The 19,225-nt window shown below is 47.4% G+C and overlaps 1 protein-coding gene across 1 annotated transcript in view; it reads right to left on the bottom strand.

Moving 5' to 3' along the window:
* LOC115092409 (zinc finger X-chromosomal protein-like) overlaps positions 1-19,225 on the bottom strand; it is a 112,089-nt gene that overhangs the window by 30,130 nt on the left and 62,734 nt on the right. The window contains exon 5 of the mRNA XM_029603242.1: positions 2,717-2,866. Coding sequence (XP_029459102.1) covers positions 2,717-2,866 — 150 coding nt within the window. The remainder of the gene's footprint in view (positions 1-2,716; positions 2,867-19,225) is intronic.

Genomic DNA, 19,225 nt, shown 5'->3' with positions numbered 1-19,225 from the left:
GCTGATACATCATGTTTCCCTCTCTTCCATTATTTATATCCCTTCTACAAATTCACCTTTGGGGGCTGCTTTTAATTCTTAACCCCTTATTGTCCCACTTAGAGCCACATTAAGTTTTTAACTATTGTCTTAATTAATGAAATTCCCCAAGTCTCTTTTGCCCAATATGTTTGTATTTATTAGATTGAAAGCTCTACTGAGCTGGTATATTTTTTGTACAGCGCTATAAGGGGTGAATTTTAAAAGCACAGCGTGCACTAAAGCCAGGAGATATGTGCAAAGGTCAAGCCAGTGCACCATACAGATTTTAAAAGGCACCTGCGCATGTGCATATCTCCTGGTACGCGCACAACATTTTTTTTTTTACAGAAAAGGGGCAAGGTGTGGGCGGGGCATGGGTGGAGCATGGGTGTTCCAGGATTTATGAATGAAACCAGTGCGTAAATATTTTTGCTCACAAGCACATGCCAGGGTCCCCAACTGCGTAACTTTACTTCTGCTATGGATGGCGTGTAAGTCCTAAAACAAAAAAACCCCCAAAAAACTAGGCTAGTCAGCGGGGTTTTAATGGTAGGAGATAACAGGGTAAAAGGGAGGCTAATTAACTGGGGGGCTTAGAAAGTCTTATCCTTTACCTGGACGAACTGGGAACAAACTAAGGAAACTGGTAATTGTGTCAGCGTGCATGTCTACTACAATCCCCCCACTTGTGCGGTACAGGCAGCATTTTCACACAGGTGCGCATCCATATAAAACTGTTTGCACATATATGCGTGTATATTGTAAATTGGCCACGTCCTTTGACATGAGCCGGCATATGCGCAAATATGTGTGCCCGAGTGCCAGTATCAAAGTTATCATCTAAAAGTGTTAAAAATCAGTATTAAATAGTAGTAGTTTAAAGCAGGGGTGAGCAAACGTTTTGAGTTGCAGCCCCTTTTCCATTCATGCTATTGGTTGGGGCCCCCCCAAGATGGGTTACTATATACACACATACATACAAGATGGGTTATATGTACACACAAACAAACATATGTGAAGGGTATTCACCAGGCAGCCACACTGCCAACCAGTAACTCAAACCCCCATTTGGTTTCTCTTCAAATTCTTGAAAGGAGTAAGCTCACACAAGCACACACACAGGAACAGAGAGGCAGACAGCACATACCCAGACAGATACTCATTCCCAGACTCCCCACACCCAGAATGACAGCGAAACAGACACCCATAGACACAAATAACTCATACACAAAGCTGTCGCTCCTTGTGACCTTGGGCAAGTCACTTTACCCTTCATTGCCTCAGGTACAAAACTTAGATTGTAAGCCCTCTGGGGATAGAGAAATACCTACAGTACCTGAATGTAAACCGATGTGATATCTCAGATCGAATGTCGGTATATAAAAATAATAAATAAATAAAATTCAGACAGGCACAGAGAGACAAAGACACCCCACATAGAAACAGAAACTCAACCTCCAGACAGGCACAGACACAGACATACCACACCTAGACAGAAGACAGACACACCACAGACATCCAGAGATACTACATCTCACACAGAGGCATGGACTGCACACACAGACCAAAGCATACTAGACAGAGACACACCACACTATAGCCAGATACCCAGGCAAAACACCACAATGGAAACGGCTAGAACATTTTTCAAAAAACAAATGCCAGTCAAAATGTTTTAGGAGTTGAGAAAAACTCCATTTTACCCTGCCCACCTGTGTTTTGGGTTTTTTTTTTATTTCACAAATATTTCCTAATTTTCTTTATATTTTTATATTTTTCTTAGTTTACGCATCTTTATTTTCTCATGTTTTGATTTTATTAACTTTTTTTTTTTTTACACTTTTTCTTTTATTCTCTCTTCCCCACCTCCTCCCTCTTTCCCTTCCACTTCCTTATTCTCCGCTCCTTTTGCCATGCCCCTCCCCAACCTCCCCACTTTTTTTCCCCCAGAGGGCAACAGCTGTGATCTCTCTACCTAGGTAAAGACATGGCAGGAACAGGAACTCCTTCTGGGCTGAGGGCCAGGATAGCAGCTTTTCCTGGGTTGTGGATCATGGCAGTGAGCTGCTCCCATGTCCAGTTCTGCTGCAGAGTAAGCAGCTTCCAACTTGGACCTGCCACAGCAGAAGGAGCTTCTTTCCCCATCCCATCAAAAGATGCATGGCTAAGCCATGGCATGCTTACAGTATTGTCACCATGTTCTAAGTAGATTCCTTTCTTCCTGAGTTTGCAGAGCTTCCAAGGCACCAAGGTTTGACCATGTAGCCCTTTTTCTTCCCTGATTGGGCATCCAGTGTGCCCCCCTTCAGGACTGTTCAAGCTCCCCCTGGGGGGCCCACTCCCATGTTTGCTCACCCTTGGTTTAAAGAACCATTGTTTATTAGTTCTACCACCTAACAGTATGTGGAATACCATAGTTTCAGTAAAATTTTGGACAATTATTGGTAAATGTAGAAATACAGTTGACTATCTGGAATTTGATATCTGGTCAATAGAGTTACATTATAAATCTAAAAAAAGGGAATGAGGAGATAGCTACATTTGTCTAAATGGATATGGAAACGTACAGCTGGTATCTATTTTCAAGCAGAAAAATTAAAGAGCTCCAGCTATTAAGTTTGGGACATTTTTCACACTCATGAACAAAATTTTAGAGTTCTGGTTAGAACACTCTCAAATGAGCATACTGTCTTACCTAAATTATCTTCTCCTGGTTCTGCTTTGAAGATGTAGACTTTGATAACTTCAGGACAACTATCATCCATTTTGCAAGGATTACAATTAGCATCTGCATCTACGGTTATTTCAGTAGAACTGTCCTCTTCAATCTTCTCAACATCATCCACTGCAATGGCACATATACAGTTAAATGGGTGAATTTATATAAATACACAAGCACAGTAGTATAAATCCTTCTTATATTTACATGAACAAATGCTAAGAAAGCAGAATTGCTTCCCTGTAACAGGTGTTCTCCCAGGACAGCAGAATGTAGTCCTCACATGTGGGGTGACGTCACTGGATGAAGCCCTATCACGGAAAACTTTCTGTCAAAGTTTCTAGAACTTTTGACTGGCACACTGAGCATGCCCAGCCTGCCATAATCCCTGTAGCCACAGGGGTCTTCCTTCAGTCTTGTTTGTAGCAAAAGGTGCGAGCGAAAAAATAAAATAATAAAACGTTTCGTATCCAACTCCGCAGGGTGTAGGGTGGGTTTCGTGAGGACTACATCCTGCTGTCCCGGGAGAACACCTGTTACAGGTAAGCAATTCTGTTTTCTCCCAGGACTAGCAAGATGGTAGTCCTCATATGTGGGTGATTAGCAAGCTACAGGCTGACTCATATTTGTTTGGACCAACAGCGTACAACTTGTGCAACTGATGTACTGTTGGAAAAAATGAGGTAGCCTGAAAATCACAGCAGATTGGATGTGGAAGGAGTTGGGATTATACTGGAAATAAGTTCTTCAAGACAGCTTGGGCAAAGGCAGAGTCTTGGCGTCCTTCCTTGTCTAGGCAGTAATGTGCTGCAAATGTATGAAGAGAACTCCAAGTCGCAGCTTTCAAGATGTCAGCAATAGGTACTGAACGGTAGGTGCTACTGAGGTTGCCATGGCTCTTACTGAGTGCGCCTTCACTCGTCCCGGGAGAGGAAGACCTGCTTTTTCATAGCAGAATTCGATACAGTCTGCTAGCCAGTTGGAGAGAGTTTGTTTGCCCACTGTAACTCCTAGTCTGTTTTTGTCAAAAGAAACAAAGAGTTGGGTGGATTTCCTATGGACTGCAGTGCGGTCTAGGTAAAATGAAAGTGCACGTTTACAATCCAAGGTGTGTAAAACTCTCGTCCTGGTGAGAGTGGGGCCTTGGGAAAAATGTGGGCAAGACTACAGACTGATTCAAGTGGAAGTCAGTAACTACCTTGGGAAGGAATTTAGGGTGAGTGTGGAGGACCACTCTGTCATGGAGGAACCTTGTATAGGGTGAGTATGTGACAAGGGCTTGTAACTCACTAACCCTTTGAGCAGATGTAATGGCTACTAGGAAAAGAACTTTCCATGTAAGAAATTTAACATCGCAGGAGTGCAAAGGCTCAAACGGGGAGCGCATGAGCCTTGTAAGTACTACATTCGGGTCCCATTGAGTGACTGGTGGCCGTAGAGGGGGCTTGAGTTATAGTAGGCCCCTCATAAACCTACTCACAAGGGGTTGCGCTGTTACCGGGGCATCCCCAACTCCTTTGTAGTGTGCTGAGATGGCTCTCAGGTGTACCCTCACCGAAGAAGTCGAGACCAGAGTCTGAAAGGTGCCAGAGATAGTCTAACAGAGATGGAGTGGGGCAGGAAAAAGAGTCGATACCTTTTTGCGTGCACCATATGGTAAATCTATTCCACTTAGAACAATAGGATTTTTGTGTGGAAGGCTTTCGTGAAGCTACAAGCACGTGAGAGACATCAGTTGAAAGGTTGAGCAGTTGCAGGAACAAGCTTTCAACATCCAGGCTGTGAGGGATAGGGTCTGAAGGTTCGGATGGCGTAACATGCCTTGGTTAAGAACATAAGAACATAAGAAAATGCCATACTGGGTCAGACCAAGGGTCCATCAAGCCCAGCATCCTGTTTCCAACAGTGGCCAATCCAGGCCATAAGAACCTGGCAATTACCCAAAAACTAAGTCTATTCCATGTTACCATTGCTAATGGCAGTGGCTATTCTCTAAGTGAACTTAATAGCAGGTAATAGACTTCTCCTCCAAGAACTTATCCAATCCTTTTTTAAACACAGCTATACTAACTGCACTAACTGTTCTGAGTTATGAGAGTGGGCGCTGTGCCCAGGCGAATGGGTTCTCTGATAGAGAGGTTGAGAAGCATGGGAAACCACACTTGTTGAGGCCAGTACGGGGCTATGAGTATCATTGACCCTTTGTCCTGTTGTAGCTTCACGAGAATTTTGGCTATCAGCGGTATCAGGGGATACGCATATAGGAGGCCTGTGTTCCAGGGGCGAGCAAAGGCGTCCATGGCTAACTTGTTTTGTTGCCTATGCAGGGAGCAGAATCTGTCCACTTTGTGATTCAGTTCGGATGCAAAGAGGTCTATTGTTGGTTGATCCCAGCGTTGGAAGATTCTGGTCGTTACCACAGGAGCTAGAGACCACTCACGGGGATGGAACTGCCGGCTGAGGCAATCTGCTACTACGTTTGTATGCCTGCCAGATGTTGCGCTGGTCGCAGGCGGCTGCGACCAATGCTGCTCACCTCCTTTCTCTATACAGCTCCAAGTCTGGGGAGAATGGCGGCCTCAGCTTCCACATGCCGACCCTCATGGTGTGCCCGGGACGGCGTGGGCGCTCCCGGCAGCCATCTTACATCCGGGGTTACCTAAGGCACGCTCGCGCCTGCCCCCTTCTTAAACGTGTCATGGCGGGAATCTCAGGGGCGTCCCCACCGCATGACGTCATCTGCTTACCATACTTAAGCTCAGCTGACTTCTTGCAATACTAGTTAGCAAGGATTCCTGTCCTGCTATTTCCGCCATTCTGGACTTCGTCTTGCTGAGTGACCTAGGTACCCGCTCCTCGGGGGCCTTGCCGCACTCAGGGCTATCCGTTCCTCGGAGAGCCATTACTACCTGCCTCACTTCGTTACCAGTGAGTCCTGCATCATTCTCGGACAACCCTTGTTGTACCAGTTCCGGGCCTCCTCGGTGCCTGATCTTCCATCTACTTCTACAGTATCGGTGTGAGTACAGAACCTGCTCTTCTACCTTCATGGCATAGATTCTTGGGTTACCCCGCTTGCGGGCCACTACCAGATCCCTCCTGTCTTGTGTATTATTTCACCTGCCTCTGGCCTACCCCGCGCTGCGGACCACTACCGGAGTTGCTCAACCTTTGTCAACCCAGATTCAAGTAAACCCACCAGCTACGATTATCGCTTCTCTGGTGGACAAACAATGCTGATAAGTTACGCCTAGAAAATGTATTCACCGGACTACTCCGCATTGCGGATTACTATCAGACTGAATAGCTTGCAGGTCATACGCTTGGACTGACTCTACTGATCCGCTCCTCGGATCGCCATTGGCTGTATAATAAAGTTGTTTCCTCTGTTGTCTATCACTGCTGATACCTCGCCTGTTGTGGTGAGTGCCCACAGGGCTCCTCCCTGTGGGCGGAGTCTTCACTCGCCTCGACCCAAGGGCCCACTATTAGTTCAAAGATACACAGAACGTAACACCAGATAAGTGGCCCGGAGATACATGGAGTGTGCAAGGGTCCAGGCCCAGATCTGCACGGATTCTTGGCAGAGGACATAAGAGCCTGTGCCGCCCTGCTTGTTCAAGTACCACATTGCAACTGTGTTGTCTGTTTGTATGAGAACAGTCTTGTGTGAAAGGCAGTCCTTGAACACATATAGAGCATAACATATAGCTCGAAGCTCTAGGAAGCTGATCTGAAATGTGAACTACCTTGAGTTTGTTCACATGAGCTCCCCAACCCATGTGAACTACCTTGAGTTTGGAGGTTGTTCACATGAGCTCCCCAACCCAAGTTGGATGCATTTGTGGTTAACGTCACTTGTGGAATTGGTTGCTGGAAGGGTAGACCTGTGAGCAAGTTGGCTTTGTTGTCCACCAGAGAAGCGATAATCGTAACTGGAGGGTTTACTTGAATCTGGGTTGACAAAGGTTGAGTAGCTTGGATCCACTGAGATTTCAAAGTCCATTGAGTTATTCTCATGGCCAATCGGGCCATAGGAGTAACGTGGACCATGGAAGCCATGTGGCCCAGTAACGTTAGGAATTGATGGGCTGAAACTGAGTGTTTTGTGCGCAGAGACGTAGCTAGCTTGGAAAGTGAGTCTGCGCGGCTGTTGGGCAGGCAGGCCTTTGCCACTGTGGTGTCCAAATCTGCTCCGATGAAAGTCAGGAGGTGAGAAGGAGTCAGGTGGGATTTTTGGTAGTTGATGAGAAATCCCAACGAGTGTAGCAGACTGATAGTGAGCTTGAGAGCGTCAAGAGCTCCTTGCTTGGATTGACGCTTGATGAGCCAGTCATCCAGGTAAGGAAAGACGTGTATGCTTTTCTTGTGTAGATGGTCCGCAGTGACTTCTAGGCACTTTGTAAATACATGGGGTGCCGAGGCAAGACCGAAAGGCAGGACCCGGTACTGAAAGTGTTGATGTCCAACTAGGAAACGCAGTTATTTGCGGTGATGTGGGAATATTGGAATGTGAGTGTAAGCGTCTTGAAGATCCAGAGAACACAGCCAACCTCCGTTTTGCAGAAGGGGAAGCATGGTGCCAAAGGACACCATCCTGAATTTTTCTTTTCGTAGAAATTTGTTGAGATTGTGGAGGTCTAAGATGGGGCGGAGGCCGCTTGATTTCTTTGGAATGAGAAAATAGTGGGAGTAGAACCCTCTGCCTTGCTGTGCCCAGGGAACGGGTTCCATAGCCCTGTTGCTTAGAAGGGTGGACAGTTCTGACTCTAGAAGGGTTGTGTGATCTTTTTGCCTCCATAGTGGATTGGGTGGTGAATCCGGGGGTACCACGAGGAATTTAGATGGTATCCTTGGGTTATGGTGGATAGAACCCATTGGTCTGTGGTGATGTTGAGCCAATTTGTTATGAAGTGGTGAATTCAACCTCCTACTGGCAAAATTGGATCTGGATTTGTGGAGCGACTGCTGTTCTCTGGATAGGTTTCAAAATCCAGAGGCTTGGCCTGTCTGAGGTGGTGGCTAGGCCTGGATGTCTTGGGCTGTCGAGGATGTGCTCTCTGAGACGGCCTGGTTGGCCTCACGCGAGATGTAGATGGATAGTATCTGCGTGGGCGATAAAATGGTTTTCCAGGGTCCCTTCTCATGGATCTTCTTACAGAGGAAGGGGTCTCGGTAGCAACTGTGGATAATTGCCGCAGGGTCTCATTATGGTCTTTTAGTTGAGCCACTGCGTCTTGTATCTTGTCTCCAAATAGGTTTTCACCGGTTCATGGCAAATCAGCCAGTTTGTCTTGGACTTCAGGTCTCAAGCCAAATGCTTTCAGCCAGGCCCACCTCCTGTCACTGATGCCTGTCGCCGACAAGCGAGAAGCTGTTTCAAAAGAGTCGTAAGCAGCATGAACCTCATGCTTCCCAGCCTCAAGGCCTTGCTGTAGTATGGCGTTGAGACTATCTTGCTGTTGATGGGGAAGAGAGTCGGCTATTCCCTGAACCTGCTTCTAGAGATTCCTTTGATACTGTGTCATTTAAAGTTGGTATGCAGCTATGCGTGACACTAGCATAGAGCCCTGAAACATCTTGTGACCCAAAACGTCAAAGAATTTTTGGTCTTTGCCAGGAGGTGTTGAAGAGTGAGGGCGCAGTCTTCTGGCCTTCTTCTGTGTGGACTCAACTACCTCTGACTGATGGGGTAGTTGTGGCTTTTGGAATCCAGGAATATGTTGTACCAGATAAGTTGCATCTGATCTCTTATTCATATTGTGTTTGTGGCATTGTGGACCCTTGGTCGCTGTGGAGATGACTCCGCCCACGGGGAGGGGCCCCGTGGAGAGCCACAGTGATAGGCTAAACTCAGACAGCAGACACGGAATGAATGAAAGGCTTTATTGTACTGCTGTAGAGAGATGGTATGAAGCAGGAAGGTAAGACACTGAGGTCCGCGAGATGCCAATACGTTCAGTCTTAGATGTAGAATCTCACCCAGATGTTCAAGAGGTGGGGACCCGCAGTGCGGGCAACGCAGAGCCTAGTGGGTGGACTTGGAGCACCGGATCGTAGAGGTACTCACAGGCGTGTAGGCGTCTTCCTGGTAGTGAGATGGTGGGACCGAAGGTCCGTGGTACAGGATACATAGACTGGTAGGCCCTTGAGGAGCGAGTACCTGATAGTCCGGAGATCCTGAAAAGAATAAGAGAGAGAGACCCCCGATGAGCGGTTGTCTCAGTTAATAGAGGCCCCGAAGGGCGATGGAAGCGAGAGACCCCCGAGGAGCGGGTGTCTTGAGCTTCTAAAGGAGCGAGGCCCTTGGAGTGTAGAGCGGCGTCTAAGCGTGCAGCTTAGAGCGGTCAGAGTAGCTTAAACCGAAGTCTTTGCTAAATCAAAGGTGGTAGTGAAGCGGAGGCTTTAAATAACTGGAGGTATTGACGTCATGTGGTGGGGACACCCCCGAGGGTGTCCCCACCACATGACGTCAATACCTCCACCATGATGTGTATTTGAGCGTAGGAGATGTGCGCGCGTGCCCTAGGAGGCCACGGGAGTGAGCATGGCGGACTGGAACGCCCATGCTAACCTGGAGACGCCGAGGACCTCGGCACCAGAGGCAGCCATCCTGCCCAAGGAGGTAAAGGGAAGAAAAGAGGTAAGGCAGAGCGGTCACAGCTATCTGCGACCAACGGACGCAACAATTCACTGGATGGACAGTACAAGGATGCTCCCAGAGATGATGCTGGAGATCCACTAGCACTTCGTGGACGGGGACAGCCATAACTTCTTTCGGAGCATCAAAAAATTGAAGAACTTCCAATGTTTTATGGCGTGTGTCCTCCTCTGTAATCAGGTCAAAGGGGTTTGTCTCTGACATCTCCCTTACAAAATTAGCAAAGAAGAGGTCTTCTGGGGGAGATTTTCTCCTTTCTTCTGGAGGAGATGGTTCTGATAAGATATCCTCCGTGGATGTGTCGGTGTCAACATCTTCCCATCTGTCAGAAAGGGTCTCTAGTCGAGATCCTGAGGGAAGGAAGAAGGTTGGTACTGTAGGACATGTTGGCACCGATGGATCCTTCGATGGCCTCGATGGAAGATGCCGTGGCACCGATTTGGATTTTGGTGGCGCTGAAGGGAAAGCGTGGGCCTCTCGGTCCCGAGAGCCCTGATGGACCAGGCATCGGTTTTGGCATCGGTGGAATCGGTGTTGAAAGTGGACAGGAGTCCGAGCCTTCGTCTTCTGAGGACCCCGAAACGGGAATCGGGGTTTTCAGAGACTTTGCAGATTGCTTTGGCATAGGTGGCCCAGGTTGTGTCGGAAGGGCACCAATGACTGTATCCAATGGGGTTAGCAATGGTGCAAATATCGATGGCTCCGGTGTCGATATGGGGGCCGGCATCGATGGCTGTAAGTTTCGGAGAGCATCGAGCACTGCCTGGCAGATAAAACCATCCAGTTCCTCCCTGAAAGCTGATGTAGATATCTCAGTTACAGGGGGAGGCAGGCTAGGTGCTATTGGCACCTCCACAGGACTTGTGGGTGGCTCAGTACCCGGCACCGATATCGGTGGGGATCACCTTGGTTTCTCAGGTGGAGAGGGGGTTAAAGGCTCCTCTACTTGTGTCCTCTTCGCAATCGGCTCAAAAGCCATCGAGGCCGATGCGGTATCAGTGCTGGCACCAGGAGTAAACTCTCGTCAGTGCCAGTGTCAGTGCTTCCCTCGGTGCTCGGTCCGGTCTTTCTCCGGCACCGAGGAAGACGATACGGATGCCCTAGATGGAGTCGGTGACGGGCGGTCACCACTGCCTGGTGCTCCCGGCAAGGTTTGGAGTCCGCTTGATTTTAAACAGGGTCTCCATCTTGTTGAGGCGAGCCTGCCTACCCTTCGGAGTCATCTGGGCACAACTTGGGCAGTGAGAAAAGTCGTGTGATGAGCCGAGGCACAGCACACAAACATCAAGTGGGTCGGTAATCGACATGGTACGGGGGCACACCGGACATTTTCTGAAACCTGTTGCCATAATGGCAGCAGTTGAGGCCCAAAACAATGGATGGCCTGCAAACACCGAAAAAAGGTGGGGCAGGAACCGACCGGAGACAGTGAATTTTACTCACCAAGCAATGGAAACAATATCGCGATGGGAGACCCCTATGAGAGAATTTTTTTTTTTTAATGAAGTAATCTTCAAGTTTTTTTCCATGATGAAAATTTTGTGAGAGAGTTCCCACAGAGCTCCTAACCGCGAGGCAAACTGCAGCGTGGAAAAAAAAGAGACTGAAGGGAGACCCCTGTGGCTACAGGGATTATGGCATGCTGGGCATGCTCAGTGTGCCAATCAAAAGTTCTAGAAACTTTGACAGAAAGTTTTCCGTGATAGGGCTCCGTCCAGTGACGTCACCCCATATGTGAGGACTACCAACCTGCTTGTCCTGGGAGACTCATGAAACCTAAGAAAGAACCTGATGAACTAAAGGAATTTTCACCTTTTTATGTATATGGGAAGAAATGCTTAAAGGTGAATTTTCAAAAGGTTATGCACATAAAAATGAGCATATATGCATGTAAATAGCACATACTCGAATATACGCTATTTTATAAACCTCAAACATACACGCATAAGAGTTCATGAGTAAATTTATGCACATAAAAAAGGGGAAGTCCTGGGGCATTCTGGGGCAGGGCCAAAATTTACATGAATAAGATGCTATTTCATAAGAAATTTACTCATGTAGCTTTGGCAGCTTACTTGCATATATTTATACCTGCTCTTCATCTGGTATAAGTGATAATAAACATCTTTAATGTGAAATACTGGGTGGGCAGTCTGGGTGAACAGGGGTGAGCTCAGGCTGAAGTCATGAGAGTCTCGATGACCTACAGATGGACTGAGAAAACTGTAAGATGTTGGAAAATTTGCCGACAGAGAGGATAACTTAAAAATATGTGCACATGCCCATATGTGCGCCGATTGAAAACAGGTTTCTTATGGAGTGCCTCAGGGCTCATCCTTATCCCTATATTATTTTACAACTATTGCATGTTATTTTGGAGAAAAAAAAGGGAACTTTTTCAGGCTTTTTGCTGATGATATTCAGCCTGCTTTCCTGTTTGCTGGCTCAGTAATGGACAGGATGTTAGTTATTTCTTCTGTCTTAAATTTAATACATCCATAGTTAAAAATGAATGGTCTTTTGCTAATTATAGCTAAGACAGAGTTAATTCCCAATAGTATATAAATGGTCCTATAGTTACTTCAAAAAAACAGCTAAAGGAAGTTGAAATTTCCCGAGTGGAAAATGCATGGAATTTGGATTTTTATATTGCTGGTTCTTTTAACTTTTTGCTTTAGTTGCGGTTGATAGTGCGTAAAGGTTTTTATAAACTATGTCTATTGCGTCTTTTGTATTTTATTTTGGAACTCCATAATTTTAAAACACTGATGCATTTGTTTGTTCTATCAGTGATAGACTATTGGATCAATTTGCACTTGTCCACATTAAATTTCATCTGCCATTTGGATGCCCAGTCTTCCAGTCTCACAATCTGCTTGTGATTTAACAATTCTGAATAATTTTGTGTCATCTGCATATTTGATCCCCTCACTTGTTGTCACCCTTTCCAGATCATTTATAAATATATTAAAAAGCGCTGATCCAAGCACAGATCCCTGATGCACTCCACTGTTTATCTTTCTCCACTGAGAAAAATGACCATTTAATACTACTGTTTCCTATATTTTAACCAGTTTGCAATCCACAGAAGGACATTGCCTCCTATCCTATGACTTTTTAATTTTCTCAGGAGTCTCTCATGGAGGACTTCAAATGCGTTCTGAAAATCCAAATACACTATATTTACTGGCTCACCTTTATCCACGTTTATTAAAGCCTTCAAAATATTGTAGCCGATTTGTAAGGCATGACTTTCTTTGGGTAAATTCATGCTAGCTGTATTCCATTAAATCATGTCTATCTATATGTTCTACAAATTTAAGGTGAATTTTAAAAGTGGGGTGTGCGCCAAAATCGGGACATGAGTATGCATTTCGCACTTGTGCATGTTCATCCAATTTTATAAAATGCCCAGATGCGTGTGCAAGTATCAATGTGTGCATATCTTGTATTGGCCAAAAAAAGGGGCGTGGTGTGGCATGGGCGTTCTGGGGCAGGGCCAAGAGATGTGCATGCAAGTACCTATGCACCTGGGCATGTGCCCAAGTCAAGTGCTACGTAATTTTACTTCTGCTATGGAAGAGGTGCAAGTCTTAATAAATTAGTTCCAGGCATCTGTGAGCATTTAAGGGGTCTAGGGTAACTGGGAGGAGTGCATGCTAAAGAACCAAGAGGTCTGGAGGACCTAGCTCTAGAAAGGGCAAACTGGTGGTCGAACTATTGAAATTGGTCATGTCATGGACACGTGCCCATTATAAAATTTCCTCACTCGTGTGGCTCAAACCCGACTTATGCTGCTGGGCACGCACAAGCTAAAATCTTAGGCCAACAATTTTGGTTATGCCCTCGGATCAGTTTTCTGGTACAAAGTTGTGTGTTATGTGAGTACAGTAGCAGGGGTGAATATACCACTGGACGCTAATATATACATTTTAAAAGCCTAGTGCATGCCAAAATTGGGAGATATACGCACAAGTTGGGCCAGTGTGCACTGAGCGACTTTTATAACCGCCCAGGTAAGCGTGTATCTCCCGCTGCACACACAAATAAAAAGTTAAGTAAAAGGGCAGGGCATGGGCATGGTCTGGGCGAGGCATGTTGAAGCTTGACCAAGAGATAAGCGTGTAAATACTTATGCGCATTGGTGCGCGCCAGGGTCACCTGCCGCGAACTTTACTTCTGCTATGGATGACATGTAAATGTTAAAACAAATAAATTTAGGTAAGCAAGCGGGATTTTAAGGGTTAGGGCTAACAGGGGGGAAGAAGGGAGGCTATGGGGGGTTTGGAAGTCCAATCCCTTCACTGGATGAACTGGGAAAACGGTGAATGGCGTTGGCATGCATCCCTTGTAACATTTCCCCACTTAAGCAAAAGATACGGGATTTGCATGCACATTTAAAATTGAGCACACGTATATGCTCGTGTAAGTTATTTTCTAACATGCACGCATATACGCGCGCATGTTATAAAATGGACGTGTCTCTGAGCGCAGGCCGATGAACGCGTGCACTTGTGCACCCATGGGCCTCTTTAAAAGTTACCATCTAAGGAAATACTTTTTGATAATGTGAGTTCTACACCTTTTTGTGATAAGTATACTAGGCTATGGGGAAAGCAGAATTCTTACCTTTAACAGGTGTTCTCCTAAGACAGCAGGATGTTAGTCCTCACACATGGGTGACATCATGGGATGGAGCCCCTACATGGAAAACTTATGTCAAAGTTTCTGGGACTTTAACTAGGCATGCTGAGCATGCCCAGAATGCCCTATACCACTCGTCCACGTGGGGTCCCTCTTCAGTCTTATGCCAATAGAATTATATAAAAATGAAAATGTAAGGAGAAAACCAACTCCACGGGGTGGCGGGCGGGTTTCGTGAGGACTAACATCCAGCTATCGTAGGAGAACACCTGTTACAGGTAAGCAACTTTGCTTTCTCCTAGTACAAGCAGAATGGTAGTTCTCACACATGGGTGAATCCCTAGCTACAGGATGCTCCCCAACACAAAAAAAGGACCAACAAACACCAACCAGGTGCCAACTGGCACAACAACCACAGTGCTATTGGTAACAGCACTGAACCCAAACAATAGGCCCTAGGCAGGGAGAGATGGGTTCTACACCTCAAAGAGTTTCCAGAGGACAGACTGGCCAAACCTACTGTCACATCAGCCATCCTTGTCCAGACAGTAATGAGATGCGAATATGTGGAGAGAAATCCATGTTGCAGCCTCTCCTCCACGGGAACTGCTCGCAAGTGGGCCACCGACATAGCCATTTCTCTTACAGAAGTAGCCTTGCCATCACTCCCAAGATGCAGTCCCGCTGGGCATAACAGAAGGAGACGCAATCTGCCAGCCAATTGGATAGTGTCAGTTTGGCAACAGCAACTCCCAACCTATTCCTATCAAAAAAAATTAAAAGTTGGGTGGACTGTCTATGGGTCTGTCCACTCCAGACAGAAGACTAAGGCTCTCGTGTAATTCAAACTGTGCAGTGCTCGTTCGCATTCGTGCAAAAGGGGTCTGGGAAAGAATGTTAGCAGAACAATTTACGGTTAAGATGGAAATCCGTCACCACCTTAGGCAGGAACTTAGGGTGTGTTGCAAGATCACCCAGTCATGAAAAAACTTAGTGTAAGATGGCTAAGTCACTAAGGCCTGGAGCTCGCTAACCTTGCATACTGAGATGACCGCCACCAAAAATATGACCTTCCAGGTCAGGTACTTCAGGTCACAGGAGCGCAGCGGCTTAAAAGAAGCTTTCATCAGCTGATCTAGCACCACGCTGAGGTCCCAAGATACAGCGGGAGGTCTTAGGGGAAGCTTTAATTGAAGAAGGCCCTGCATGAAATGTACAACTATAGGCTGTACAGAGATGGAAGTACCATCTACACCAAGGTAGTATGCGCCAATTGCCCTCAGTTGGTTTTCAAGCCAGCCTCCAATAGGTGTAGAAAGTTATCAAGCAGCTTTTGTTGGGGTGGTGGGCAAGAGAATAGATCTAGGGCCTTCTGCTCACAGGAAATGGAAAACCTCCTCCACTTCAGTCCATAGGACTTTCTAGTGGAGGGCTTTCTGGAACCTACCAGGACTTGAGATACGTCCTTTGAGAGATCGAGCAGTTGCAGAATTAACCTCTCAACATCCAGGCTGTGAGCAAAGGGCCTGAAGGTTAGGATGCTGCAACCTGCCTCAGTCTTGCGTGATGAGCTCTGGGGAAGTCCCCAGACTGATCGATTTCCGAATGGAAAACTCCCAAAGGAGTGGAAACCAGACCTGTCTCAGCCAATGAGGAGCTATAAGAATCATAGTCCCTCTGTCCTCGCGAAGCTTCAAAAGAGTCTTCGCCACTAAGGGAATTGGAAGATACGCGTACAGAAGACCTTTGGCGCAATGACAGACAAAGGCATCCGAGGCTGGTTTGAGTCTGTTCTGTACAGGGAGCAGAAATAAGTCACCTTTCTGTTGCAGGGGGACATGGCTAGATCAACATCTGGGCACCCCCAGGGGTGGAAGATTCGGAAGATTGGGTAAGTACAGTCGGCCACGGCCTGCGTGGTCGACCAGCGTAACAATGAGCTCCCACCCCAGGTGGATGCATCTGTGATTAGGACAATTTGGGTAGGGGGACTTTGGAAGGATATTTCCCATTCCAAATTTGACAGTACTCGCCACCAGGTCAAAGAGTCCTGGAGAGACGGGGTGATTTGGATGTGATCCTGGAGGCTCTGCATGGCCTGGTGCCACTGTGACCTCAGGGTCCACTGGGCTCTGCGCATGTGCAAATGTGACAAGGGAGTAACATGGACAGTTGCGGCCATGTGGCCCAACAGCCTCAACATGTGCCGAGCTAAAACCTACTGGCTCTGTTGAATCACTGCTGCTATGGACATCACGGTGACTGCCCTGGAACGTGGCAGGAAGGCTTTTGCCTGAGCTGTCTCTAGCAGGACTCCTATGAAGTCCAATTGAGGTGATGGGCCGAGATCCAGCATCTTGGGTACAAGGTGGCTGGTTTATGCTCCTTACGATCCAGTCAAAACCCCATCCTGAGATTTGACTGGGGAGCCGGCTGGGGCTTCAGAGCTCTCTACTGCCTGCGATAGTACTTCCTCTGGCAGTAGAAAGATTTCCTCTTACCCTGTCTCACTGACCTCCTGGCTGAGGAGGGCAGGTCGGAAGTGCTGGTGGAGAGTTCCTGGAGGGTTTCATGATGGTCCTGTAACTGGGCTACCGCAACCCTCAACTTATCTCTACAGAGATTCTCTTCCATACATGGCAAGTCAGTGAGTCTTTCCTGTATCTATGGTCGGAGATCCAAGGCCCGCAGCCATGCTATTCTGTGGACGCCGATTCCCTTTGCAGAGACTCTCAATGCAGTTACAAAAACATTGTAGGTAATATGAACTTCATGTTTTACGCATGCCAGGTCCTTATGCACCAGCAACATGAGGGTGTCCTGCTGCTGTTGAGGCAGCTGCTCGGCCACCTCCTGCACTTGCTTCCAGAGGTTGCGCAAGTATTGGCTCATGTATAGCTAGTTGAAGGCAATGCAGGCAATAAGCAAGGCTCCCTGGAATACTTTCTTGCTAAAAGCATTCATCACCCTGTGATCCTTCCCCAGCAGAACTGAGGAGTGGGTCCGAGATTGCTTGGCCCTCTTGAGGGCAGATTTGACTACCACTAATTGGTGCAGCAGCTGATGCTTATCGAATCCTGTGTCCTTCTGGATGAGATAAATCCCTTCCGCCTTCCTGTTCATGGGAGATACTGTGAGGGGGCGTTCCCAGAGCTTCAGTAACAACTCCTAAAGGATTTCGTGCACCGGGACTGCCATGGTCTTCTTAAGAGCCTCCACAAACTGGAGGATTTCCAGGATTTTAAGTCTGGCATCCTCCTCCATCATCAATTGAAAACGGATGGCCTTGGCCATCACCCGCACAAAACCTGCAAAGGTTAAGTCCTCAGGTGTATACTTCCTTCGTTCCTCTGGAGGAGATGGTTCTGAGGGGAGACCCTCTGAGTCCTCGAAGGAGGAATGTGCAGTGTCATCCTTCTAGGAGTCGTACAGAGCCTCATCCTTACTGTAGTCCACAGGGGATGGGGCCCCCGGTGCTCGGCCCAACACCAGTGCCAGCCCCAGCAAAGCTGGATGGAGGGCTACAGACCTCAGCATTCCGGCTAGCCTCGGTGGAGCTTCCTCCTCAGAGGAAGAACTGGCAATGACCACCATATCGATCAGGGTAAGCATCGGTGCCCCGCCGGGCATCGATGTCATCCCAGTAATCGACGCCAACTGGGTCGGTAAAGCACTGATGAGCACAATGACCCACTCCAGCAGTGGTTCCAGAACTGATAGTGCTGGCATCAGTACTGTCGGTGCCACCGGCCTGATGCCCTGCAGCGCTTGTTCCACTGCCAGCTGGACTCGCTACTCCAGCTCCTCCTCAAAAGTTGCCAATGCTAACTCCAACTGCGAGGCAGGAGGGGTGGCCACATCTTCTTCATATCCCCTAGGTAGATCGGCAACTGGCACCAGAATCAGTGGACTTCGTTGTGGACCCCTGGCATCGATGGAGAATTGGCACTTCCAATCGACTGATGCTCCTTGGTGCTCCAGCAACCTTGTGCTACCACTCCAGCTTCTCAAAGGAAACTCCTTTCCTGAGAAGATCTGCTTGCAAATGCCACTGCAAGTGGACGTTCACCTCTAATAGCAAGTAAAGTCTCACCTTGTAATCCTCAGACTGTGTACCCCACCAGTAAGTTGTGCTAAAGAGGCTGCATGTGCGCCCTCAGCTAGGGGAAAAAACCTCCGACATGGCTGCTAAACTCAGGTCCTATTGTTGGGCGAATAGACCTTCAGTGTTTGAACTGTAGCAATCAACTTTTGAATGCGATTCCCTGGCCACAACACTCAGCCCTGCTAGGAAATGACAGACAACAAGCCACTCCAGCGTCTGAGGCAGCTATAAGCTGCTCTTGGCCAAATTCACCACCCAGCCTAGCTCTTGCAGTAATGAGACACCATGCGAGAAGCTAGGTGACTCTTTTCCACACCTTTGACCCAAATCAACCGGCCATCCAGATACGGGAAATCAAGATGCTGCTCCTGCAGAAGGATGCCGCTATCACCACCATGACCTTAGAGAAGATCCTAGGCATAGTGGACGGCCGGAAGGCTAGGGCCTGAAACTGATAAAGTTGTCCCAGGACGGCAAACTGCAGGAACCATTGAAGTTTCCTGCAAACAGAAATATGCAGAATTCCCCTGATTGTACTGCCCTTGTTACGGTGCACAGGAAATACAACCTGCAAGTTCAACAGCCTCCTTAAGGAAGTCTCCACTGCCATCCTCTTCAGTAGGGAATTGCAAGGAGAAACCACACAGGCATCCAAAGGGATATGAAGAACTCCAGAGCATAGCCTTTTCTTAACACTGCCAGGAACCATAGGACCGACATGATGTGGACCCAGCTCTGATAAAAGCAAGACAGTCGAGGTGCTCTGCTCCCAGAGCCTGCATTTTTACGAGGCTTCCTGGATCGAAAGGACTGAGACATATCAAATGGACAAGAACTCTTGAGAAGTCACTCCCCTTTAGGGATGACAACGTCTGTAGCCTCTAGCACAGCCTCTTGCTCAAAAGGATGCAATGCAGGCTTCTTATCCTCTGACAAACGAGGGACCTGGGATTCTGCTCATCTATGTAACATTGTCTCCAATTCACTTTCAAATAAAATAGAACCCTTAAAGAGTAACCCTGTGATATGGGACTTAGAAATTGAATCTGCCAAGATGGCTGCATGAGAGGATACT

The sequence above is a fragment of the Rhinatrema bivittatum genome, chromosome 5 (genome assembly GCF_901001135.1).
Source record: "Rhinatrema bivittatum chromosome 5, aRhiBiv1.1, whole genome shotgun sequence".
NCBI lineage: Eukaryota > Metazoa > Chordata > Amphibia > Gymnophiona > Rhinatrematidae > Rhinatrema > Rhinatrema bivittatum.
Note: the sequence above shows the minus strand (reverse complement) of the source record. Positions and strands in the feature narration are given on the sequence as shown.